Here is a 27,663-nt window from a genome sequence, read left to right as displayed (position 1 = left end):
TCTGTCACACGCTCAATTGATAGGTCATTGATTTTTACCAGCAGATCATCTGATATGTTCTTATTGTGTGTAAAGTTTACTATTTTACTTTTATTTACATTTAAGTCTAGAAGGTTGTCTGTACACCACTTGTTTATAGCAAGTGTGACAGACTTAGCTTTTTCCACAAGGCTGGGATATGTTTGTGTTGATATTATTATATTAGTGTCGTCAGCGTACAACACTGGTATTATTCCATCATTATTTGGTAAGCAGTTAGGTAGGTCATTGATGTAAATCAGAAAGAGGAGTGGCCCAAGGGTTGAGCCTTGTGGAACACCTTTGTTAACTTGGTATGCTTCGGATGAATATTTTGACCCATCAACTGATAACACTACTTTTTGAGTGCGATTATGAATAAAGGACTTCAACCAGTTTAAAGGACTTCCTCTAATTCCTATTCTATTGAGTTTAATTAGTAGTCTATTGTGGTTTACATTATCAAAAGCCTTTGACAAGTCAAAAAACATTCCAAGAGTTTTGCGTTTAGCATCTAATGAATTAAGTATGCTGTCGATTGCCTGACATATGGCAGTTGTGGTAGACCTTTCCGATCTAAATCCATGCTGAGAATTAGAAAGTAGGAAGTTTTTTTCGAGATAAGATGCTATTTGCATATACATGGCTTTTTCGAATATTTTAGCAAATGTATTTTGGACGGCTATTGGTCTGTAGTTATTCAAATCATTTACACAGCCATGGTTTTTATAAATGGGCACTACTTTTGATTCTTTTAATTGGGATGGGAAAATCCCTTGTATCAAAGATTCATTAATTAAAAATAAAAGGGGTGCTTTTATGGCTTCAAAACAATGAAGATATGGAAATTTAACAGAGAAAGGGTGGAATCGGTACTCTGTACTGGAAGGTGAAGGCACTGTCAAGAAGTAAGAAGGGAAAATTCATGCAAACAAACAAAGATTTGTCAGGAAATCGAACAATTCAACCAGAAAGGATTCAAGAGATATGGAAGAAATGCATTCTTTACTGTTGTGCAGTACAAGAAGACAAGGAAACATAAAATCTTCACAATTTGAATGGGGAGCCAATAGGTGAGAATGCAGGTGGTCTCCATGCGGCTAAGAGAACGACTTACATGTACATATGTCAATCGTTTGGCCAAAGAGGAAGTGACTGAGCATGCAAAAAGTAACTTCAATGTCATGAGCAAATCCTGCAAAACAATTGCGGGAAAAAGTGCCCACAGTGCCTTCAAGATTGGCATCGATTATGCCGATTACAACAAACTCGTTACTCCTCTGCTGTGGCCAAGTGGTATTATCGTAAATAATTTCTCAAGGCCAGAAATGAACAAGAGACTATGTGACTACATTCTGTGGACAGGAAAAGTGCCTTAAAAATTTTACATTTAAACATACCGTGTATACGTTCTAAAATGAATGTTCTCGAACTATTTTTAATCGATCACCAGCCCAATATTGTTTGCATTTCAGAGCATTGGCTGAACCCAAATGAAATTAAGATTGCCAGCATTGATGTATTCTACTTATTTTCATACTTCTGTTGATCGATTCACAAAAATGGTGGCGTATTGATTTTGTTAGAAATCACCTTAAGGTGCATAATATTCATGGTGAAAACCCTAGAAGGGATATTGATTTTAAGTTTTGTGGCTTGCACTTATCATTTGGTGACATAAGTGTGTCTATTATGTGCATATACAGGTCACCTCATGGTGACTTTTCTGTCTTTATGGACCGTTTTTTGCAAGACTCTACATGCCATCACTAAGAATTCAGATTATACCATTATCTGTGGTGACTTTAATGTTGACTTTGGTTCTTTCTATGCCTAGAAGAATCATTTATTGGATACAATAATGACTTTTGACAAAACCTCTTCCATAAGCAAGCCCACGAGGCTCACCAGTTCCTCCTCCACAATCATAGATAACATCTTCTCAAATATTGTGCCAAGTGAAAGTCTAACCTTGGATACTCATTTCTCAAACTATGAAATCCTGTTTTCAAAGTTCCTTTTCAAGGGAGACACCAGCTTTATGCATAATAGGATGCAATACAAGCGTTATTACTCTTCCTCAGCTCAATTGCATTTCCAATGCTTAGTAAAGGAGCAATCCTGGGAGTGTGTGTTTACAAATGACGTCGATGCCGATAAACACTCCTGTTCTCCATAAAACAAAATGTAATGGGGTAACTGAAGAAATTAAGGCTTCTTCTGCTATTCTAAAACAGGTTTTCCGTAATCTTAAATCAAATGATTCTGTGCCCTTGAGGGCATACTATTGGTCCATTAAGAAGGAACACAATAATTTGGTGGCAAAGACCAAATAAACTATATTATCTTAAAATCATCTAAAAATCATCTTAAAATACTCTAACAATTGTAGTAAATCTGTCTGGAATCTCATTAAAAAGATTACTCAGTCCTCAGAATTTCTAATGTCAAGTATAGATGCTGTTTCTCATAATAATGTTCTTGTTAACAACCAATACAATATTGCCAACCCATTCAATGAAAGTTTCCTCCATTCAATAACAAGACTGCTCAATAATACAAGTCACCAACTAAGACGCGCTTTTTCTAAGACGAGTTAGCGCTTTGGCTGGTGACTTAATGGTGAAACCAGACAAACTGAATTGTGTTGTCACTAAGGTAGATAGTGCTATGAAAGATAGTGCTAAGTCTATACAGCAGCCAGCAGCCGGTTCATTTATTGCATCAAATGCCCTTTCTGATTTGGTGGTGTTGCATCTTAACATCCAATGCCTACGTAACAAAGTTCCGGAACTCAAAGTGTTTTTAGATAGTCATAACCCAGATATTGTGTCTTTGTGAGCACTGGATGTCAAAGGAAGAAATCTCTTCTCTTAATATACCAGGTTTTTCTGTTGTAAATTCTTTCTGTCGCTCTGTACATAAAAATGGCGGTGTATTAATATTGGCTCGGGATGAAGTTACTTTCATGCTTGCTGATCACGGTTCTCATGTGACTTTTGATGATGTCAACACCGAGCGGGAATTTGAGTCAGCAGTTGCTGAGATTATTATTGGTGATCGGATGGTATCGCCTCAATTGTTTGAGGCGATTTAATACAATAAATATAGATGTGTTTATAGATCGCCTTTTGGTAATTTCCAGCTATGTCTAAACAAATTGGGTAGTATTTTGGACATACTTGTTGGCTCTTGTGAGTCTTCACGGATTATTCTCACAGGCGACTTTAATTGTGATATGCTATCGAATAGTCGCAATAGAGAGGACATTTTTAATCTTTTGAGATCTTTTAATCTTCTTAATAATGTATCTTTGCCAACTCGGTGTACTAACCACACCAGAACCCTATTAGATGATATTATTTCCAACCTTGATCGAAAGTTAACTACCACTAAAGTTATTTCCTCTGACATATCTGATCACTATCCAGTCCTGTCAAAATTTTCTATTATCCAAAATACCACTGTTAAATTTTGCACCATGCGTTATTATACTGAATCTAACATAGCTAGTTTTCTCAGTTCTCTCAGTATTGATTCCTGGACAGATGATCTTTCTGCACCTGATTTTAATGAGATATTCAATCTTTTTCACGATAAATTTTTGTATTATTTTGATATTTCTTTTCCTTTAAAGTCTAAGAAACTTTCTCCTAATAAAACTAGCAATAATTGGATTACTAATGAAATTCGTGAAATGTCAACTATCCTAAGAGACTTAGCTGCTTCTTGCAAGCAAAATCAAAACCCTGAACTGAAGCTTAGATACAATGTATTGAAAGCTTATTATCGTAAGATTATCAATACAGCGAAACGCACGTATAATGATTCTAGAGTCCTTAATAACAACAAAAAGTCACGTGAAATTTGGAGGATTATTAATAGTTACAAAAGTAATTCTCACCTCAACTCGTCTTTTACATCTTTGGATGGGTCTGGCAAAGTAATTTCAGATATGACCGTGTTAGCATCTAGATTCAACGATCACTTTGCCAAGGATCTAAGCAGTAGAAATATTCCTACTAGTACCAACTACCCCTCTGCCTCTATTTGCAATTCCCTTTTCCTGTTTCCTTGTACAGAAAAAGAACTTATATCTATTGTTAATCAACTGGGTTCTAAGATGAGTTCAGGAATAGATGATATTCCTAACTTCTTGGTAACATGCTGTACTGAAGTAATTAAAGTTATACTTCTATTCCTAATTAAAGAGTCATTAAGAATGGGTTTATTTCCTGAACGGTTAAAAACATCAAAAGTGATTCCTCTTTATAAGTCTAAAGGTAATACTTCAGATCTAAATTCTTATCGCCCAGTATCAATCCAATCTGTGTTTTCTAAAATATTTGAAAAGGTTTTTTACAATAGACTCGTATCATTCTTGGAAAGGAACAACCTCTTGTCTTCTAATCAACATGGTTTCCGTCGAGGGAAGTCCACAATCTCTGCTGTTTGTGATGTAATTAATCATATTCTGTTTGCTTTGCACAGTAAATTAAAAATTGCTGCTATGTTCTTTGACCTCAGCAAGGCTTTTGATACTGTGAATCACCCTCTGCTCTTAAAAAAACTTTATTGTCTTGTTATTCGTGGTGGAGCTAATAATTGGATTCAATCATACCTGAGCAATAGATCCCAGCAAGTTGTTATCAAATTAAATGGTTGCTCACTTAAAAAAGGGGTAACTCAGGGTGTCCCACAGGGTTCTGTTTTGGGGCCCATTTTGTTTCTAATCTATGTTAATGACTTATCTCATATTCTCTAAAATATTCTTGGTGCCCTTCCTGTTCTGTATGCAGATGATACTAATGTCCTTGTTTCATCAACTGACTTAGACACTGTGTCCAACCAATGCAATTTAGTTTCTGATAATTTAAGTAACTGGTGCACCAACAACCTCCTTGATCTTAATGTTGAGAAGTCCCAAATTATCTATTTTAATAATAAGAACAAAACAAGCAACTCTATTAGTGTTCAAGTTAAACAAAAGCCAATTCCCCAGGTGGGTAGTGTGAAATTTCTTGGGCTACACCTTGATGCTTCATTGACATGGGAATTGCATATTAATAATCTGTCTAACAAGCTAAGTGCCAAATGCTTCTTAATTCGATCCTTAAGGTCCACGGTATCTCAAGATGTGCTGTTGACTTTGTATTATGGGCAGTTTTATTCCCACTTAACATATGGTATCTTGTTCTTGGGTTCATCACCCCATGCATCCAGAATTTTTTAAATGCAAAAAAGAGCTGTGAGGTTAATAACTAATTCCCATTATCTTGCCCCTTGTAAACCCATTTTTAGAAAGCTGGGCCTTTTACCTTTTTCTTGTGTATATATTTTATATGTGTTATTGTATACTTACAATAATTTTACCAAATTTTATAAAAACAGTGCTGTACACAGCCACTTCACAAGAAGTTCTAATGACCTTCATATCCCATATGTACGCACTACAAGTTCTTTGTGTGGTCCAAACTCAATGGGTTTAAAACTTTACAATGAGTTAAAGTGTATCAATAGTTTTTCCGTTTTTAAATCCAAAATTAAAGCAATGTTACTAAAGAAAATGTATTACAAGGTTGTGGATTTCATTAATGATGGAGTGTAATATTGTTATAGTGTGCTTGCCATCTTCTATTCTACTATCTTCTGACTTGTCCTATATCATGTACTTGATCGCTGGACCAATACAATTATTATTATTATTAAGACCTAATACACTATTACAGGGTATGCCCCATCGTGCTCCAACAATCTTTCTTCATCCTTCTGATAACAAAGAAATTAGCAGTGTTATTAAAAAATAAGTAATCAACACTCAGAAGTTTATGTTAATTTGCAATGCTATCTATTGAAAGGAATGATAAATCCTTCAGTAATCCATGTTGTTACTCATCCTAATCCATCTCTATCCTAAGGCATATTCCCCAATAGGCTAAAGGCAGCCAAAGCCATCCCAATATTTAAAGATGATCCACAAAATATGAATAACTATAGACCTATTTCTATCCTATCTGTGTTCTCCAAGTTACTTGAATAAGAAATGTGTAAAAGATTACTGTACTTCTTAAGTAAATTCAATATCTTCTCTTATTCTCATTTGGTTTCGTGAAAAAAAATCCACTGAAACTGCTATAAATAAATTCATTCATGATATCCTACTTGAGCTTGATAAAAAGAATAATGTAATTTATGTTTTCTTTGACTTTAACAAGGCTTTTGACTCAGTCAGTCACTTGGTATTACTGAGGAAACTTGAAAAAAATGGCATCTCTAGGATAGCCAACCAAGGGGTAAAATCTCTTTTAACAGTAAGGTCACAAGTAGTTTAATTGTACTCAGCGGAATCAAAATCGTTCACAAACTCAAATTCCTTGATGATCGAGCGGTGATCGAGGTAGGAGACTCAGTATAGATCCTCAAGGATATATATTGGGTCCTTTACTTTTCCTTTTATATATCAACAACCTCCCTAATTATTTTGTCAATGGGTCGATGCATATATATATGCAGATGATACAACTCACCTAACCTCCTCCAAAAACCTAAACCATGTCATAGTCTGGAGAAACATTGACACGATGAGTAAATGGTGTGAAGACAACTTGGTTTTTATTAACAATGAGAAAACAAAACTTATTCAATTTCATCCCCACCAAAGGAAAATTACAGCCTCCCCTTTTTTTAGTATAAATGGGTCATGTATTAAGGGCTCTACTGTAACAAAGTGTCTAAGGATACATATTCATGAGTCCCTATCCTGGGAATCTCATGTTGATCAACTATGCCCTAAAGTTACAGCAGGATGCTACCTCCTGAGAAAAATAGTTACCCTGGTTGACAATTCTACTGCTCCCTCAGTCTATTATGCATTTTTTCACAGTAGACTGAAATATGGCATTGCTGTATGGGGGCATTCATATCATTCCATGTGCCTCTTTAGACTACAGAAATGGGCAGTAAGAATCCTAGGAAAAGTTCCAAGGGCAAGCAGTTGTAGACCTTACTTTAAAAAATTTAACATTCTAACTATTCCTCGTTTGTATATATTTTATATTATAATCTTAGTGCAGCAAAACAAAGTCATGTTCACTCTGAAAACCAATACTGATGTACATAGTTATAGCACAAGAGGTTATGATGACCTTAGAATAACTGCCCATAACTCAGCCATGTTTGCCAAGAACCCTTGATATGATTGTGTGAAATTCTTGGAAATACAACCTAGAAAATTAAGGGAAGTAGATAATTTTTTGTTACTTAAGTCTAAGCTATATCAATTCCTTGATAAGCATCAATGCTCTACAGTTGATGAATTCATGTCCCTTTCTCTAGGCAAATGATTTTAATCACAAATAACTCAACGAAGATACTCCTGTATTAACTGCTTGTTCTTTTTTTGGTTTTTTACTCTGTCAATTTACATTTTTATTTTGAGAATATGCTGATGCAGTATTATCCACACTGCGATGTTTGCAAAGAATATGAGCAAACAATTTGCTGTGTTCCATGTGTATTAAAAAAATGTCTTATAGGAACCAATAAAGATTATTATTATTATTAAGGAACTGTAAGTTAAAGATATTAGGCCAGACAGGTGGACATGGAAAAATAATATAATATACAAGTAGATGAGGATAGCTTAGGTTCAGGCATATCTGATGGTGAGATTGAAAAAGAATTGAAATAAAATAAGGCTGTGGGGGTAGACAACATTCCCTTGGAACTGTTTCAAAGTTTTGTTAAACGTGGTAGGAAGAATTTTAATGGACTAATTCATGACATTTATGAAGGAAGGATTTGACTGGCAAACTTCGTCAGATCAGGGCTAGTCACTATTATAAAAAGGGAAAGGCAGCCAAATGTGAGGACTGCAGAACAATAGGCCTGATTTTGCAGGCATCTTAAGTGGTTTTCAGGATCATCAACGAGCGAATGGAGAGCAGGACAAATGTTTACATAGGGGATGATCACTTTGGACTCGGGAAGGGGAGGGCCATTGCGGTAATGAGGTCACCAATAGAGAGGAACATTGATTACAATCAAGATTTTTAAGTGGTTTGTTGATTTCAAAAAGGTGTTACATAGAGTAAACTGGGTAGAATCAATTAATGTACTGCAGAAAATAGAGTAGATTGGAGGGATAGGAGACTTGGCTGCAATCTGTACATATCTCTATCTACTCAGGTGGAGGATGGAGAGTCTGGGTGGACAGAGTTAGGAGAAGAGGTGAGAAAAGGGCATCCATGACAATGAATTTTACTCACTATAGGACTAAGCACAATGTGAGATCCATCCTTGCCTATCAAATTAATCTTTTGGTTGATGTCCATTTGGTATTGACTTACAAAGAGATGACGGAGTGGTTTCCCAGTTTTCCATAGGTAGACCTTATGCTTTGACTGACGTGTCTCATACTGTGATGGAATAAGTGGTGCTAAATCCACCTTGGCATTAGGCAAATCGAAGACAATCTCCCAAGTATAACATGAGGCCAATCTAGAAGCAGCCAAATAGCTAGCTGGGTAGTTGACCAAACCAAATGTTATGGAGTTTAATACCACTCAGCTGGAAGAAATCCTATTTCCATTGAATTTTCAGACTAGTACCTGTTGAAAACATTAAAATCCAATTGTGACTGGCTTCTCTTATTGTCATGTTTTTTTGGATTGCACCTAATGCAATTGAAGATTCTGATTTACGGTTCCCAAAATTTTTGTTAGATAACATTAATTTTGTTTCAGAAAAAGATTATTAAAATGCTAAGAAACAGGAAAGTCGCACAGTCAGAAAATCATCTCAAAGGGTTTGCAAGATAAAAGCTTACAAGCACTCTTTTCAAAATTTCCCGTTTGATTTTATTTGAGAGGAAATATGGACGTTCACAATATTAATAGTCTCAAATTTGACCTGTGACATCAATAGACCTATGTTCTAATCCTAGAATGTCCAATTCCAACCTCGAATCAAGTACACCTATTCAAACTTTTTCAGGGAGTTTGCAGTAGCTTAAGAAGGGCGGCATTGGCTTCGTCACTAAGTGAGCACCAGAGAGGTGGAACCGCTCAGCATATGGCTAAAGACTTTGTCCTGGGACCCAAAACTCTATCAGAAGCAATAAATGCACCAAATGCAGTTCAGAGACAAATGGCTCATACTGAGAGTCAAGGTAAACTGTGCATCGATTTTCTAAAATATTTCAAATGTAGTAATATTTTCTACGTAAATGTTTCTTGTGTCACAGGATTTAATTTTCAACCAGTAACTCCAGGATCATCAGGAGCTAATGGCAACAGACCCACTCCTCTGTGGGGGGGCAGAAAATGACAATTTACTTGTTTAAAATGCTTCTTGGTATATGGTTTCACAAAATCATTATGAGGATTTATCTAATCATTTTGGCAGTAAAGGTGATATTACGTTTGTCTCTTTCAACAAATCTTTGTCTTTCTGTTCCGATGTTATCTCTAAATAAACATTCATTATTTTTAGGAATAGTGTGCTATACCTACTTTGAACAGCTAATGATAAGTACCTAATACTTAGTTTAGTTTATAATTTTTTGTGACCTAAATAAAGCGTTTTTCTGCTAAGGAATTTTCACAAAAATCTCTTAATAAAACTTGCAATGTGCTAGTAGGTGATACTAAAATGAAAATTAACAGTGGAACTGAAAAATATAATTAATCTTTACCCACTAGCATGATTTCTATTCACACACCTCATACAAAAACTCAAGCTACATGACACTTAAAAGTATTACTTGAAGTTCTTGCTTGATTTCTTCCTTTAAATATGAAACACCTTAGTATACTGTCACATATAATAAAACAACATGTGATAACCACATAAATTTATTTAAATACATAATTAACAATAATAAATTGACTTGTAAGATAAATAATTGCAATAATGACTAAGGTACAATCAGAGGTTTAATATTCAATTCATTTAATATCTCTTCCATTGGCTGTTCCCATCTTTTTTCATAATAAACATTCATAAGAAATTTTGCTTCAAATCCGGTTTGGATAGCCCACGGTAGATAATGGCTTAAATATTTTTTTCTCTGCCTGAAATGGAAACATTTTGTGATCAATTTGCCGTTGGGTTAACTTTTGGTCCTCTATTAAAACTGTAAGACACTTGATCAGTGATCTTAAAATTCTAATCTACCCGTTGCAAAATTAAACCACTTTAATGAAAATTCATTTAAGATGTGCTCAAGAAACTAAATCATTTTATTAAAAGAAGCACATCTCTTTAAGCATATGCCTGTTGTTGCATTACAAGGTTTGTATAAAAAAGTATCGATAACAATTTTTTCCTGATGTGTGCATGAAGTGCTGAATTCGGACCATCTGCTAAGTGTGCGCATGATCGCAGATCATGTTGGTATTGATAAGAAGACAGCATACACCATTATCACTGAAAATTTGTCCATGCGAAAGATCTGTGTAAACTGTTCCTGAAAATCTTGACGGATGATCAACAGCAGAGTTGAGTGTCTGCTTGCAAAGACCTTCTGCAACAGCATTGTGACGATTCTCCAACCCCCTTACTGTCCCAACTTGGCACCAGCAGACTTATCCTATTCCCAAAAGTAGAATCCTCCCTCAAAGGACACTACCATGGGACCCTAAGTACCGTCAAAGAAGCTTGCATGAATACCCTTAAGGATCTCCTGAAATCCACTCACTAGGGAGCCTTCAAGTCATGGTAAAGCCACTGGCAAAAGTGTGTCAATGCTCAAGGGATGTACTTTGAAGGATTTTGAGGCATTGAAGCAATATCAAACATAAATCTATTTTTATAAAACCTTTCCTGATAATTTTTATACAAACCTTGTATGTACTCGAAAAGGTCTCGGCACAGAGGAGATTATAAAGTGTTCAGCTATTCCTTCCCTAATTTATTATTACTTATATGAGCAGCTCACATGCGATTGTCATTTTCAGGCTTTTGACTAGTTGATGGTCTTCCAGAACACAATTGCTTTCTATAGATTTGTGACCATCTTTTAAGCATTGAGTAATTTGAGTATCACCCATAAAGTCCTCCCCGAAGGCTGAGTTAATCATACAAATGGTTTCTGTAGATAAATATCAAAGTTTGAAGCAAAACTTGATAGAAATTTGCTGATCTATTTTCTCAGTCATTGTGAATGCAATGGTAAGACAATATATAAGCTTACTCAATGGTATCTCACTACTGAATGAGTCAGATGGCAGTCTTGACTTTTCATGCATGCGTGGTAAAGTCTCTTGTGATTGTCTACTCAGTTTTGTGAAGGTCACACTGTGCGTTATCAAGATATTCGAAATGGCTGGATACTTTCTGGAAATACCTCATATGAACAGAGAGGGAGCTTACTTGCGGCTAAGTTGAAGTGGGCCGAAAACTCCTCCAACCACACACATCGGCAGACCAGTCTGTATGCCTTCAATCCACTTCACAGACACTTCACCTGAAATTACAAAAAAAAATCATTGAATATGGATTGAAAAATAATGCCTAAGTCGTATCCTGCATTCAGACACTAATTTGCCATCTAGTCATTGAAATAAATAGATAACTTAATTTTGACAATTCACGAATATTGACCGTGCATTTTCCTTAGAGAAGTGAGGAATAACTAGAGCCAGGAAGAGAAATGGCTTCATTAATAAAACTACATGGGCAGCTCATTACAGAATGCCTCTGAGTGACAAAGGTGAGCCAGAATAAAGAGTAATGGTACATTTGCACAACACACTGATGAAGGTTAAGCCCTCATTTTCCATTACTGCCGTTTTATGTATTCAATAAAATGAGAGAGGCACAAAGAGAAAGGAATATTTAATTTCTGGAAAAGTGTAATCCTTCAAAAATATGTTTTACCAGTGATTCCATTTCTCTTGCAATTGAAGATGCTGTACAGCATTTCGGTTACTTTACAAAAATATGATCTTATTTGGAATATGTTAGGGTAAGACACTCATGAATCTCTTCTAAGAAAATCAATCCTAACTACAAACATTTATTTACTCATTAGAAAAGGTGTGACCATTAGGGACACCCATACTGATTTTATCTCTGTGTAAACATTTTTCCCTATGGAAGACTGTCTGCAAGTGAACTAGTATGGTCTGCCAACATGGTTTTGTGGTTAAGTTGGGATTCTGCAGGTTTTAAAGGTAGAAATATAAAAGATAAATGCACTTTGTTCAAGTACCTTTATTTCTAATAGAACATTGTAAATAACATTTTACAGTAAATAGCACTAGTACATTTAAAATCTCATATAAGAATAATATTAACATTGGTAAATAGGAGACCACTGGAAATCCATTAAGTAGAAGAATTGTTGAAATGTAATCATTCGAACTTCAGGGCATAAAATACACACAGCAAAATAAGCTTTTTCGCTGAATTACTGTTAACTTGTAGCATTGAATATACGTAGTAGGAACCAGAATAGGGTAGACCTAATTCCCATACTCAGAGCTGGTTATCTAAGGCTACAAATTAACTTGTACTAGTAAGAAAAGAGATGTGGACGACTGATCACTTGTGTAATGCCCTTGTTAAATTCAAATTTCTTACTGAATTTGGGGTCATGGTAGTCCAGGAGTTAGAGTGCTGGGCTACTGACTGGAGGGTTTGATTCCACCATATTGGGTTTAGGTGAGTAGATTTATGTGGTCAGTTGGAGATGAGTTGATAACCAATTTTACCATTCACATCCATTAAGCCAGAAGATTTTATTTCAGTGCATAATTTGTTATTATCAATTGGATTGTAAAATAATATAAAATAACTAGGGCAAAACCAGAGGTTTTATGTTTAATTCATTCAATATCTCTTCCACAGGCTGTTCCCATCTCTTTTCATAATAAATGTTCATAAAAAATTTAGCTTCAAATCCAGTTTTGATAACCCATGGTAAGTAATTGTTCAGATATTTTTTCCTCTGCCTGTAATGGAAATATGTTGAAATCAATTAGTATTGGAGTGAGATAGATATTTTATTTTGGGCGAAACAAAATGACAAACAGATCAACCATTCAACTTGCACTGTCCTATTGTCATTTATTCATGAGAATTAAGGACGGAATTAAGTTAATTCCATTTCTTTGTGCATTATGGAGCAATTACTCAAGGGCATTTATTTTAAACCAGAAGGTTCAATTCAATTATAGTTTATCAGGCTTTAACAGAATAACACCTAAGGTGCATTCACTACTTCAATGAAAAATCCCTATAGATGAAAGTATATATTCGGAAAAAGTTATAGCCGAAGAAGGGATAATATATGAGGAATCTAGGTTTCCGGAATATCTAAATCATGGGCAATTACATTTTACCAAACACTTATGGAAAATGAGCTATAATAAGGTAGTGGTAGCTACATGACACATTTTCAATTTCTATCATGTTCAAATATATTTCTCTAAATTATAAGACATCTTAAAAGTCCTGGTCATTGTCTCATGTAGAGCTTTCCGAAGAATTCATACTAATATTTATCATGCTGACCTAAAGGATATGTTGTTTAGAATGTTGTATACTGCATTTAAATTTTAGAGCACTTTTAAAATTATAGAAATAGCCCCTAGAATTCAAAATAAAATCTCTTCTCTAGTGTGTATTCCAGTAGTTACATTACATACTTGCAACGGTGCTGGCACAAGGAAGACTATAAGGTGTTCAGTTGTTTTGATTCTACTTCATCCATACCTATAAGCACAGAAAGAGCTTACTTGTGACTAAGTTGAAGGGGACCCAAAAGTCCTGCAGCCATACACACCGGCAGACCAGTCTGTATCCCTTCAAACCACTTCAAAGAAATTTCACCTGGAATTATAAAAAAAATGAGTCATTGAAGTCAATCAGAGGCCTCAGTTTTGAAGAAGGAAGAAAATATCATACTGGCTACATATTTCTCTGAGAAGGATAGCTAGGGCCAGGAAGAGGAATAACTTGACTAATCAGGTTGTCTGGTTCAATGGTTTCGTAAAATTTTCAGCTTTTTCTAAGAGTCCTTAGATATAGTCCTAGTATTTTAGGATTGGTAAATTGTCACATTCTACAACATAACCCTGATAACTTGTATCTCACTGCAAACAAAAGCTTGCCATATTTCATATTTGCCTCATTTAGTTAGCATAACCTTTACCCCACAGATATACTCAATATGTTGCACAGTACATATCAAAATTATTCTAGTAATTTTGACCCTTGCGTAACTCATTTATGCTTTCACTTGAACACTTAACTTTTTCCATAAATAATGGACAACAATTGCATCATCCCATCATATTGTAAAACATCTGAAGGTGAGACACACCTAAATATCTTCAATGAAAATCAATGCTCTCTCCCTTTTAACTAATTATATTTCTCCATGCAATGGCCATTAGTGACAACTAAATGGTCTGAAGGTTTTAAGAGTAGAAATAGAAAATATACATGTGCATATTAATTTGTTCTAGGATATAAATGTCTGTCAGGCATTTAAAAATAAGCATTGTAATCCTTAGCACTTGTGAGTTTGTGATTGCAAACAAGAATAATCTTTATATTCATTAACAGGAGTTCTTAAGGTACTAATGATTTAATAAGCAGAACTTACTCACATAAACTTTAAAACTTCTGCGGGGAATAGTTGGTTACATATTATGAAATTATCCATCCATATACAATTAAGTTGCTTTAAAAACTATTTAATCCCAGTACATAGATTCCATGCATAAGTACTTGTTAATTTAAACACCAAACTAATATATATATTAAGGATCAGATATGATTTTTTACAATCAAATGCTATTTTTTGCATTATTAAAAGGACACAATTATATACTAGAAGTTCCATATTTAAAATAGCTATTGAAATAGGAGAATTAGAACCAGAGGTCATAAGCAATTATATGTAGATATACAATTGAATAATCACATACATATAAAGTTTTGCTAATCTGTTATCATCATCACAATCATAAAGTTATGACTACTTGTGGTCTTCTAAAATGTCCATTCAAAACAAAATAATATGTTTAATTGACACTACTCCAGCATAATGAACACCCAACTACATATGTAATTCATTCAGATGTTAGTTGAAAAATAATGCACAAATCTTATTCATAATATGTATAATTATAAAATGAAATAGGGCAACAGCTGTTTTAAATTAATCTTTAAGTGCAGCACAACCTCATTTCCCAATATGGAAACATAACCTCTGGTATGATCTTAAGAGGAAATTGAAAATTTACAGCCAGCAAATTAACTTATTAAAATTTATATTTATCATTTTGTGAGATTAAATGAATGAAAGAAGACACACAAAGACGTGAATGTGAATATTAGCAATTACTGGAACACAGGGTAGACATAAGGCCATGTTGTGAGCAAGGCGGTGGGAGGTGAAAGGGGGGGGGGGTTGGCATGCCCCACCCTTGAATATCCAACCCCAATACATATATTGCTCAGAATTTTGTGTTGTACATAGTTGCAGTTAAAACTTAAGCACTACCCATCTCAAACACTCAAGTAAAGCATTATTCATCTTAATAGTATTAATTAATAATGTGCAGGAAATACCCTAAAAAGTAAATAACTTTTTTTCATTAGAAGCAATCTAAAATTCAGATTAGAAAATTAATGTAAAATAAAAATCAAATTCAGCAACAATTTGAGTATTTTTATTTAAGTGCAAACACAAAATTTAAGAAATCACCAATTCCAACAATAAATTCCAAAAAAGTGGTTACAGAGGTCAAAAGCACATAGGGAAAGAAAAAACATGGTGAGTCTGATTGGGGGAAAGCACAAATCCAGAACAGGACAGATCAAATTAGCCACAAGGATGTTAGGCACAGTGAAGCACAATTTATAAAATCATAGCAGAGAGGTATAGGACCAGAGGGAGAGAAAATGAATATCCAGTCCAGAGTTGGCCATGGAACTCATTGATCCACAATCATGCTCACACATCCACAGGCACAAGCAGGTGAGGGAAAGTCCCGGAAGCCAGTAGGGCAGGAGAAGCAGGGAGGATGAAAGAAGTTGGGAGGCACAACAAGAGAAGCTATTTACCTTGGATAAAAAGAGATAAGAGCTCAATGACTATAGATAATATATTTATAATACCTCATCAAAGTTTATTATTAAAACTGAATTGAACATTATTTCAATATGACATCCTTTTCAACTATGTGTTCCATATCTTAGCATTGTGTTACAGGTAGAGATAGTTACGCAACTGAAATTTTCCTTGCTACCAAAGGCATAATCTTACTAAAGCAATAGTTTCATTTGCCACATGCTGATTTCATACACTTCTGGACAAAATTATTATTCATAATTTCCACAGTTCCCAAAAGTTGAAGGTTCAAAAGAATTGTGGTTTAAAAATTTACCTTGGGGCATCATTTTTTGTGTTTAATGACAAGAACACAATCCAAACAATTGTTCAGAGTAGTAGAGTTAGTGCACCAAAGGCAAGGTACACATTTCACAATTCAACTGCTTTGATTTGTTATATAAATTACAAGCCCAGGTCTTAATTTTGCCTAATTTTGGAAAAGCGTTTCCTAAATAAATTAATATATATCCACATCTTATACTTAGTTACACAAAGAAGTGTGAAGAGTTGATATACAAGAAATAACCCGGTGCTTACTTAACCCACATCTCTGTATGTGACAGGTGGGCATATTAAGCCCCTCAAACATTTTCTTTCTTAATATTTTTCTTCACTTTTTTGTCCATTCCTGTCTTCTCTCAGTTTTCCATCGTTACCACATCTCTCCATTTCATTCTAGTCTATGTCTCAGCTGCTTGTTTCGCAGTTTCAAAGAATACATACAAGGTACTTTTGAATTCTTTGGTAGTCTATTCTCATTCACCCTTCATATATGTCCAAATCAAATCAGCCTGGTTTGTTTCCATTCTTTCTTGCAGCTTTCTGACCTGTATCTTATTCCTTATTTTGTCTTGCCTTCCCTGCCATACCATGGGCAAATCTCACCTATACTACATGGCTCCTTTCTCATTACCCAAGTTTCAAATCCAAAGGTTAGTGAGGAATTATGTAATACCAAATACTACCGCAATACCTCCTACCACATTCACTTCCATTTCGAGGTTCCTTAAGGAAATCTACACACTATCCCTGATAATCGAATAATAGGCTTTCTTGATATCCAAGAAAGTCATCCACTATTCCTTATTGTGTGCAGAATAGTTTTCCATCAGCTGACATACACTGTAAAATCAATCTATGTGGTCTGTGGAATAAATGCGCAAACTGGCGGCCATAACACGGACTATAGCCCTGCCCACTAGTGACGCTAGTTGCCTGAGACCCAATGGCCGTCTGCGCTTGGTGGATCGTCAAGCTGTGCGTATGGTGCCAGTTAGGTCGCACTTCTGTTGTCCTAGTTTTTACTATTTGTCTAAAATGGAAATTGACGAAATCATGGTGCAACAAATAAGTATCAAGTTTTTTGGTGGCCGACAAGACACCACGGATGATGCAATGCTAGGACGACCTTCAACCACCTGTGCTGACAACAACCTTGATTGTGTGCGGTCCATTGTCCTTACCGATCGTCGAAAAACTGTCCGAATGATAGCTATTTTAATCGAATATGATGGATGAATCATTCACCATGACAACACACCTGCACATTCTGCATTGATTGTTCGCCAGTTTCAGGCAAAATATTTAATCACCATCCTTGATCAACCTCCTTATTCACCAGATCTCACCCCCTGCAACTTTATCCTATCCGAAAATGCAAAAATGTGATGAGGGAACATCACTGGGAACATGTGGATACAATAAAGCTAGGATCGATGAGAAAACTAAAAAAAACCTAACTGCCGAGGACTTCCAAGGGTTCCAAAGAAATTGCGGGAGATGCACACTTCCAAGGGTGCATCTCCCGCAAACAGTGGAAAAGAAGATGGAATAAGTAAATAGCAACGAATGGAGAGTACTTTGAAGGGGACAAAATCGATGTAGACTAAATTTTGCAAAATAAAGTTTTTACGGCCTCAATTTGCATATTTATTGGACAGAGTAGGATCTTGCTTCATGGAATCTATATGCAATGAACTTATTTTTTTTAAATTTACAAATATGTACCACTAAAATAAACATGACACACGACCTGGGTTTCAACGATTGATTGTCATCATCAGTTGCTTGAGTCACTGAAAATATCTCCATTTATATGCTTTGAACTACATATATTGTTCTTCTGCCGATTTCCCTTCTGTCACAGGTCTGACTTTCCTTTCTATTTCTCAGTTTTCAATTTTCTGACTCCTAACGTCAATGAGATATCGCAGTAGTGATTGAAACATTTCTTTCTACCACCTATCCTGGGGTACTGGTATAATGAGTGATACCCTCTTTCCATTATTTTAGAATTTCCTTCTCCTCTCAGATACTATTATGGAATGGCCTATGACCAGTGGATCCACTGTTTCCCCTGCATCCCTGCAGTCTTTATCATCTCACCAATGAATTAATTAGTATGAAACAACCTCAAATGCAGATGAATATTCTTGAAAATTATGGTAACGTTTAGAGTATGCAGTAATTTTCAGACTGGCCCATCTTTCAGTATGCATGGGCCCAGGCTAAAATGATGAACCAAGAGCCAATAAATTCACCAAGAAAAGGAGTTATACCTCCATTTTCCTCAACTCCATTGGTAAAATATCTTCTCTTTGAATTCAAACTTGCTCTTTTTCCTGGCAAGTTCATCCTCTTTCAACCTAAACACCCACCTCTTATACCCTCTGGTGAGAACATACCTGTAGGTGTCATTTTACCCCTGAGATTAACTTTCTAAGTTCCCAACCCTGACTTCCATCTCCTCCTATAACACTTCCTCTTGAAATAGGCACAGGCCAAGGCTATTATCTTCTAGTAAATGCCATACTTAACACATATTTCGCATTAGACTACATTTACCAGATGTCCACTTTTTCTCAGGCATCTGGTAAAAATTATTCAACAGGAGATGACCAGTTAGAACTTTCATTATAGCCCAGAATTTTCCATACAGAGAAGAAATGTAACTATTAATATGTTTTATGCATTAAGGGTGGGTAAATGTGAACAATTATTTGGCATTCTCTTTTTAGGATACAAATTCCTCGTTTTGTCTGTATATCAAAAGATCAGATAATCCAATAGACTATTATAAAACTCATCACCACATTTGTAAATGAATTTGATTCTTCTAATTGTGTATGTGGACATGCAAAAACATATGTAATAAAAGAAAAAAGTCATGCTACATTCATTTAAAAAAATGTAGTTAATAATCCATGCACATTTTTATATACCTTTCAAGCTGATGGGGTAACCAAAACCCATATTTTCCACTTTGGGGCCATTGGTGACAGTGCAATAATCATCATTGTCACAGATATATACGTCCTCTGGATAGGGCAACAATGGAAATGCAATGTTCAAATATGGATTTGCACCTTCCCATGAGAGACCCGTATGTGCCCCACTGATGTCCTGGGGCCATCTTCCTTTGGGTTTCCCATGTCCACATCCTCTTCCTTTTGGTTTTTTGCTGTCTTAAGCCTCTTAAAACAGTTTCCAAGTGTGCTGTACAAATATCAAATATAGTTAATGCATTGGTACATTTCTGAAGGTAGAACTAATGATTGCTTGGCCAAAGAGCTGATATAATCTACTGCTTCATTATATGTATTTATTTCTTCCACCACAACATTAATATTTTGACTCTAGATTTCAATAGATTCAAAGTATGGCATCTTTTTATCATTACAGAACTTTCTTACTAACCTCTGTCATATTCTCATGGCTGTTGAAGACTGTCCCAATTCTGGCCCAACACTTCACCATTGACACCGATGAATAAGAAGCAGTGTTTCTGTTTTCCAGTGGGCTTCTGTTCCGAGTAATTAGTTTTACCAGCTATTCCTACTCTGGGATCACCATTCGTGATACTGTCATTATAACAACATACACGCTATGTTTATCATATAACCATAGTGCAATGCACAAAGTGCATTTAGTGGAACGAACACAAGGAAAAAGTCTCCTTTTATTAGATTCCTTGGATGAAGGGACCTTGCTGAATCTTTTACAGATATCTTTTCTTCCTCCATACCTACTATACCATTCCTGAGGATACCTTCAAAGAAACAACTCTCAGTATGGGTCCATGTCTTTCATGTTGTACTTGCCTAACATGTTGATGGGCATACCAAGTATGGTATGAACTAGATCATGCACTTCCCGGTATCTTTGCATGACATAGGCCAGTTCTGGATCATCTACAAATTGGACAGTACGTCGAGAATCTGGAGTTATTTTCTGTAAATAATTGAAAATATAAAGCAGAAAGATTAATACCATATAAATGTTACATTATTTAATATAACACAATTTTCCAACAGGAGAATTGCAGCAGAACAGCTTCATAAATAGGCATCAATTTTTTTCAACGTCCACATGTATCAACCCAAAGGTTGCTTTGAGAGGTGAGGGTAAGCCTCACCCAGCTATGTAAATATACATTAACTTCAGGATTCTTGGAAAAATTTTTGTAGGAATAGAGAAGGGGAGGTGGCTAATTTGCTGGCTTCCCACCCCAAGGGGAGGGGTCGAATTTCAGAGGAGGCAAGATTATTCAGTAGTATTTAGATCCCTGCTTGTGGTGCTATGTAGAGATAGTACTTCAATTGGAGTATACTGCCTGTCAGATGGGTCATTAATTTGTGGACCCCTGGGTGCTTTTGTCTAAGAGTAAGCTGATGCCAATACAGTGTTTCTCTCCACCCTTCTAAACATCCGACCCCTAAATGAATTACCCACCTATACCTAAAAATGACCTCAGCTAACATTCGCCCACCTCAATGACTACTACAACTAGGTATGAAGAAAAGGTGTATGATATACACAAAGGATGAAGATGGGCGGTAAGGGAGGCTGCGGATTCATAGGGTCAATATTTTTACATACATAAATGTCACATATTTGAAAGTTGTTGATGTTGGTCTACTTCTTATTGTGCTTGAGTTTTTGGTATTTTTTATCATTCTATCCATTTTTTTAATCTCTATGCAATACCATGAGAGGACATGATTGCTACTGGGAGTAGTTTCATTAATAATGGTTTTTTGTGATGCATGCAGAGCAGTAGGATTATGCAAAAATTCATTCCTAGTTAACCTATGGAATTGTCTTCTAGGGCAGCTCTAAATGAAGGTATTTTCCATGCAAAAAAGGTTTGTAAAAGCAATGTCGATTGCTCCCATGAGGACCCCAGGAAGGCCACTATTTAAGGAACTGAACTTAATGACCCTACCATTCATATACATCCTTCATTTCTCTTTACTTGTAAGAAAGAATTAGTTTGTTTTTACCAAATTCCACTGTGCATGATCACTTGACAAGTGGACGGAAGAATGTACACCTGAAAAATCAACAACTCACTATATCGAGGAAAGGCCTGCATCATGCAGCCTCACTTATTTATAATAAACTGCCAATGAACATAAAAAATAAGTCCATTGTGACTGCCTTTAAATTTGAAGTTAAAAAGTTATTACTACTCAAGTGTCACTACAGTATTGATGAATTCTTAGTTGACATATTGTAAATAGAATGATGTTTTTTGTGTGCTGTTATGTTCTGTGTTGTATTTTTTTTGTGTATTATTACTATTTTATATCTTTCCTTACCTTGCCGACCATGTTCTATGTCATGCACTTGATCAACAGGCAAATAAAGTTATTAATATAATTAGGAACTCCACTTAACTTACATGATCATTCAGAAAGTCACTATAAATTCTTCCAAGAGTTCCAGCTGGCATTCTACCCAATGATTCCAAATCCACAGTTCCTGAGTTGATTCGAGGCTGATCCCTATAATTGTAAGACAGCCTGTAAAATTTCTGCAATACATGCCCCTTGAAAACTTTCCAACAAAGAGATTGTAATTTGAGACTCTAGCAAGTTTTTGAGAGACAATCAACTTTTTTCTAGGAATCATCAGACTTTACCAAATCAAAAGCATTATATTTTCATGATTTTGTGTTTAATATTAATAATGAGTACAGATTATTTGATTTCAGCATTTTCTAAATTTTACAGGCAAAAATAATGTTTTTGGACCCTTTTCTTTATATTTTAACTTGAAATCCCCATTGATTCACTGCATCCAAGTGCTATTGCCTTAAACAATATACATTCATATGCATGCATACATATGAACTTTCCAGTTTATTATGGGCAAATTAAAACTTAAATTGATAATAACTAATAAACAATAGGTACTTTAGTAAAGAAGTAATACATTTGCTTTCCTGTTTTAAGTATGAATCCTTATTTGATATTTTAGTAATCTGCAAGTTACAGCTAGGATGTGAATACACACATAGTATCCCATACACTAGCAGCATATTCTAAATGATGCCTAACCACCAAAAGAAAAAATTTCTTTGACCAATTCATTACATTTACCCCGTACTCTTCTAATAAATCGTAATTTTTTGTTAGCTTGTCCACATATTCCCCATATGTGTTTCATCCAGGAGAGGTCTTGAGTCAGGGAAATGCCCAAGTATTGAATTTAGTCTACACATTCGATTGGTGTTCCCGATGCAGGTGTTTGGGAGGGAATTGCTCTTTTTCCACAAAATCATCACTACACACTTCTATAGCTTTAATTTATTTATTTAGCCTTAGTCCGAAAACAGCACTTTTTGGCATTTTACATTGGACAATTAACAGTGGAAATGATTACCAACACCCAAGCCCTAGGTGGAGAAAAACCCACCCGGGCAGGAATCAAACCCTTGGATTGGTAGACAAAGACATTACCCTGCCACCACCGGGGCCAACCCAATTCTAATCGCCAAGTGTCACACCAGCGTTGTATATCATTAATGTCATTTGATACAGCCGCTGTGTCCTCCAGAATTACGGATATCATGAAAAACCACTACATCATTGGTTAAATAAACGTATCTTCATAGTGAACAGTCAAGGTGGTTAACGTAAAGTAGGAATAAAAGAAGTTCGATCATACTTCCCTGGGGAACATCTGAAACAACTTCTACTACATTTGAGCTGACTTTATTTATGACTACTCTTTGTACCTAACTATTCAAAAAGTTTGATGACCTGATGATGCCGCAAGTCGGTGAAACGCGTCGTGCCGTATAATAAAATCTGTGGAAAAGTACGAGTCTTTCTTTCTATTTCAATAATGGATATTCAAAAAGTCTTTAATTCAACCCATGATATATTTATCTACGCCATATGCTTCTAGCTTTGAGTGGTTTGCTATGAGGTACTTTGTTGAAGCCTTTCTTAAAATCTAGAAAAATCACGTACACTGGAATACATTGCCCTCTCCTGAATGAAGAATATCATGAACAAAAAACACAAGGTATCTCGCGGGATCTACCCTTTCGGAAACTGAGCTGAGTTTTCATCAATAACTGCTGACTATTAAGGCGTCGGTCACGATCGAACTGACAACTGCATGTTCCATGACCTTGAAGGAAATGGATGTGAGGGAGATAGGCCTGCAATTGCTCGGTTCCACCTAGTCTTCGTTTTTAAGTATACAAGTTACGTAAGCCATGTTCCAATCTCTGGGAAGCTTGTGATCTACTAGTGACTTCTTAAATATGATTTCTAAATGCAATGCAATTTCCAAACCTATTTCCTTAATTATAAGAGCGAGTACTTGATTGGGCCTGTAGTATTTATTAGGCTTAATATTTTTCGGCAAGCCTTCAATTCCATTTTATGAGAATTGGCACAATTTGATAAGCTATCAGAGACATTGGTAAAGATGCTTTGAAAGAAGGAATTTAATAAGTGTACCATTTCCAAAGTGCTGGTTACTCTTTCACCTTTATCATTCATTGCAATGCTTTTCTTGCTTCCGTGTAGTAACATCTGGGTTGTGTTATCTTTTGTAAATTTACTGAGAATCAATTTGTTGACTGTGGAGCGTGTGATCTCAAAGAAGTGATTCCACATATCCTCAGTATTTCGGTGATCACTATCATGCTTAAAACTTGCCAATTGACTGTAGGCCATTTTAGGCCATTATAGCCCCCTTCTTTAAAAAAGAAAAAATTTTTCTTTTAGGTTTCTCATTTCAGACCCCATGCAGTAAAAACTGAGCATTTTCTGCACTGTGGTCTCTAATTCCATCTATAGTTTCAATATTTAAAACTTGTTCGGGTATGTTCGTTGCTAACAAATCAAGAACATTTTTGCCACTATATTGTGAAGTGACAAGTTGATGCAATGAATTCTTTCTATTCATCAAAGTTGCACTAATTGTCTCAACAAAAATAGAAATTTTACATTGTCAAAATCATTCTGTTCGCAGCATTCCTTCCGAGTTTTATAGAACTCAAACCAGAGGTGAGCATTGATCTTCCAACTTTTAGTAAGCACCATATCTATTTAAGCAAGTAATAACTAACCTTCACAATTTTGTTCTTAAAATAAAGTACATGAGTTCATCTTTCCAAGTTCAATGGATGACTTCACACAAAGATACCCAAGTAGTGTCCTTATTCAAGTGAAGAAACTTTATACTGCAAATACACTAATCACCAGTTTATTCCCAATTATGTGATAGCACTTACATTTGACAATCCCTGATTACACATCGGCTAAAGGAAGTCTTTTTCATTAATTTCATTTGTATTTAGAGAGATGAACTGGCAAAACCCTTCAAAAATCAATTCAATTTCCTTAAATTAACTACAGAAATAAAGGGAGGCTAAATTTCTTAATCATAAATTGTATTTGTATGAACCAAAACTGGAAAACAAACAACAATAACGGACTGAATGTGTCATGGTTACGAATGTAGGCACATGTAAATAAAACAATAACTGGAAGTTCAAATTCAAAATAGTTATTTAAACTCACTGTAGCATCATATTTTCTACTACAATTTATACCTGATGATGCCTCAATGTAGTGAAGCATGGTAAATAAAATATCTCTCTATATAGTGGAATGCCACGGTCTTCCCTCATCAGTACGAACTCCCACTGTATCAGTTTCAACCATCAACTACTCAAAAGCCCCTGCTTTTTCTGCTGTCCATATAGGTGAGAGCCCTAACTAATCCTGATGAGTCATCACATAAAATGTGCAAATAGCAATTAATTATAGCATTAGGGAGACAATTTATGGATATAAACTGAGGACTTATTTTACTCATTGGGAAAATTAAAAGGTGACCATTAATATGATCTTAACTGTGGCATGAATACTTAGTTGCATGACTCTTGGAGAAGAGACAACTTACAATTGAATAAGTAAAATTAAAATGCATATCTCTTTGAATACATTGTCATAATCCACTGAAATAATAAAATGTAGAATTACCACTGAAGACTTTTAACACCAATGCTAGGGTTACTATCTTTTATCATTGTACAAGATACATAAAATGCATTACATTAGAATATAAATGATAACCGGGTAATCTAGTAACAAGGTTTTACATCTTAAAGAGATTGAGAAAAAAACTAGTCGTCCATAAGTTGAAAACTAACGCATCACAAAAGAACATTTGTGATAATAATTATAAGTGGGTAAGTTTGGGTTACTCTTTGTTATTCCTTATTGGTACTCAAATTTATTTATTTAATGATAAAGAATCTGTATTTGCTGTTGTTAACCAAATGAGGACTATGTACTAAAAATCAATAAGAATAGAGCAGCTAAAGAAGAGCAAAGTCATTTGCAGAAGTGTTAATGGGGATAAAAAGCAAGGAATGACAAGTGCTTAATAAAATCCAGAGTGAGGGCAAAGGGATGGCAAATATAAGGGAAAGGTATGGATACCTTGAATGGAATTGTAAGGGTACAACTAAAGCAAAAGGGCTATAACTTGAAAAACAATCAAGGGAATTCCACATTGTAAAAAAATAATGCAGTGGCAAAACATCCTCATATCTCTGATGTCATCGATAGACTTCTCTCTCTGAAGAAGAGTTAATTCAACTCACTTCTGCGTGGTGAGGAAGATTGAAGACATTTCCCATGTAGTGATAGGTATCTTTTCTCCACTTGTGTGAGGAGAAAGGGTGGAAGTGGAAACTTCCATTTAAAGAATAAAAAATAATTTTCTGGTCTAGTCATACCGATCATAAATAGGGAAGCACTACCTTAGTATCTGTGATCCTTCTTCATCAGCCTTCATTTTCATGTGCATAGACTTCAGGGCCACATGCCCAGTTGTTTCACCAAAAACAGCAATCATGTCTGTAAAAATATACATACATATACTATATGGGTGGGAATGATTAAAAGCGTTTATCCCATCCATTATTCTACAAAAGAAACTAAAAGAACGTGTGTACGTCCAAAAGTCTAGAAAGGTAATTTTTTATTGACAGACATTTCAAGAAAAATGATTGATGAATTGTTAAGAGGCAAATTCATGCCTTTACAGAAAACCAGTTGGTCTGAATTATTATTCAATGTTTAGAGATTGTGATATCAATATTTTCGTGTATTTGCCCTTATGTGATTAATCGTATCGTATACACGCAATCGCTCATTATACTCTTCAATCAAGTTAAGCTTGGCACCCTTTATATTAAATAAATATAGCATAGTTGTGAATCCATGGTTGAAAGTCACGAGACGATCTGTCATTCAGCAGTGATCCACATACTTCAGTAAAGCCACTGAAAATTTTGGATACCGAAATCAACACGTATTAGGTCTCGGATCAATGGGAGTTAGGAGGGCATTCGTAGAAACTTAAGATCTAATGCTTTGAAAATGATGAGAGAGACTAATACGCTTTGAAATTCAATGGGAAATACCCACCACCCGGGCGAGAGTAACTTTCAACAATAAGAAAAAATGCATACACACGTTTTTGGAACTTCCAGCTAAGGAATTATCTTTTCCGTCAAAGCCAATAGAAAATTCATTTTATTTCTAGTAAAAAGATCATAAACGATTTATCCGTACCAAAATCCAATCAACTCTTATTATACCGCTTGGACGATTACAAAGAATTAAAACGGGTTGGTTTTACATCACAACATATAGTATCAATATGATGCAAATTATTCTCAGGGTTATAAATATATATATATATATATTTTTTTTTAATTTTCCAGTATCCTCACCAGGTCGTGTGGCTGCATGCGCTAAGCACATATATGCTGAGCCCGCTGTGAGTAGTAACTTTTGGAAAACATTTGTTATGTGACTGCTTCGCAGATTACTTGAAATATCCAAAGGAGTAGAATCATGATTTGGTTTAAGTTCAACCCACGATGTTTTAAACGTCCTTCCTTGTTGTATACACTGAGAAATTTCAATAAACGAACGGCTATTAAATATAGGTCCTCCTAAAAGGTTGAGAAGATCGGAATTAGTTGCAATTGAATGGTTAACAATGATTCCACGATTTATTTTTTATAGCATATAAATAATATTGAAGCAAAGCGGTTAATTTTAACGCTTTAAAGGGTTAAATAATATACTGTGTGACTTACGAAGACTACACAATTTTAGTCGGACCGCCATTGCAAAAGATATCGCGGACATCCTTCCGTATCTCCCTCGCAGCGAGATCGGGCGAGATCT

General features: G+C 35.3%; 2 protein-coding genes across 2 annotated transcripts; both read right to left on the bottom strand.

The window, feature by feature from the left end:
• Window positions 1-9,872: 9,872 nt before the first annotated feature.
• Window positions 9,873-27,643, bottom strand: Coq4 (Coenzyme Q4). The gene is made up of 7 exons (XM_071588534.1): window positions 27,573-27,643; window positions 27,201-27,425; window positions 26,223-26,319; window positions 21,831-21,933; window positions 20,248-20,377; window positions 11,392-11,485; window positions 9,873-10,091 (listed from the first exon to the last, which is right to left on the bottom strand). The coding sequence occupies exons 1-7, from the start codon at window positions 27,622-27,624 to the stop codon at window positions 9,935-9,937; spliced, it is 858 nt and encodes a 285-aa protein (XP_071444635.1). The 5' UTR covers window positions 27,625-27,643; the 3' UTR covers window positions 9,873-9,934.
• On the bottom strand, window positions 12,303-20,234 carry LOC139690912 (ubiquinone biosynthesis protein COQ4 homolog, mitochondrial-like). Its single transcript, XM_071588535.1, has 4 exons — window positions 19,844-20,234; window positions 19,369-19,642; window positions 13,761-13,854; window positions 12,303-12,974 (listed from the first exon to the last, which is right to left on the bottom strand). The coding sequence occupies exons 2-4, from the start codon at window positions 19,397-19,399 to the stop codon at window positions 12,818-12,820; spliced, it is 282 nt and encodes a 93-aa protein (XP_071444636.1). The 5' UTR covers window positions 19,400-19,642; window positions 19,844-20,234; the 3' UTR covers window positions 12,303-12,817.
• Window positions 27,644-27,663: the final 20 nt, after the last annotated feature.

Source organism: Hetaerina americana, unplaced genomic scaffold (genome assembly GCF_022747635.1).
Source record: "Hetaerina americana unplaced genomic scaffold, ioHetAmer1.1.p SCAF_3, whole genome shotgun sequence".
Classification (NCBI taxonomy): domain Eukaryota; kingdom Metazoa; phylum Arthropoda; class Insecta; order Odonata; family Calopterygidae; genus Hetaerina; species Hetaerina americana.
Note: the sequence above shows the minus strand (reverse complement) of the source record. Positions and strands in the feature narration are given on the sequence as shown.

What these genes read in the sequence shown, in the direction of transcription:
- Coq4 (XM_071588534.1), bottom strand. Translation starts at nt 27,624, where the DNA reads ATGTCCGCGATATCTTTTGCAATGGCGGTCCGACTAAAATTGTGTAGT. An exon ending in GAAGGATCACAGATACTAAG is followed by an intron (nt 21,934 to 26,222) that starts GTAGTGCTTCCC and finishes TTACAATTATAG; the next exon opens with GGATCAGCCTCGAATCAACT. An exon ending in TATGCCCATCAACATGTTAG is followed by an intron (nt 11,486 to 20,247) that starts GCAAGTACAACA and finishes TTGTAATTTCAG; the next exon opens with GTGAAGTGTCTGTGAAGTGG.
- LOC139690912 (XM_071588535.1), bottom strand. Translation starts at nt 19,399, where the DNA reads ATGGGTTTTGGTTACCCCATCAGCTTGAAAG. An exon ending in TTACCCCATCAGCTTGAAAG is followed by an intron (nt 13,855 to 19,368) that starts GTATATAAAAAT and finishes TTATAATTCCAG; the next exon opens with GTGAAATTTCTTTGAAGTGG. An exon ending in CCCCTTCAACTTAGTCACAA is followed by an intron (nt 12,975 to 13,760) that starts GTAAGCTCTTTC and finishes TTTCCATTACAG; the next exon opens with GCAGAGGAAAAAATATCTGA.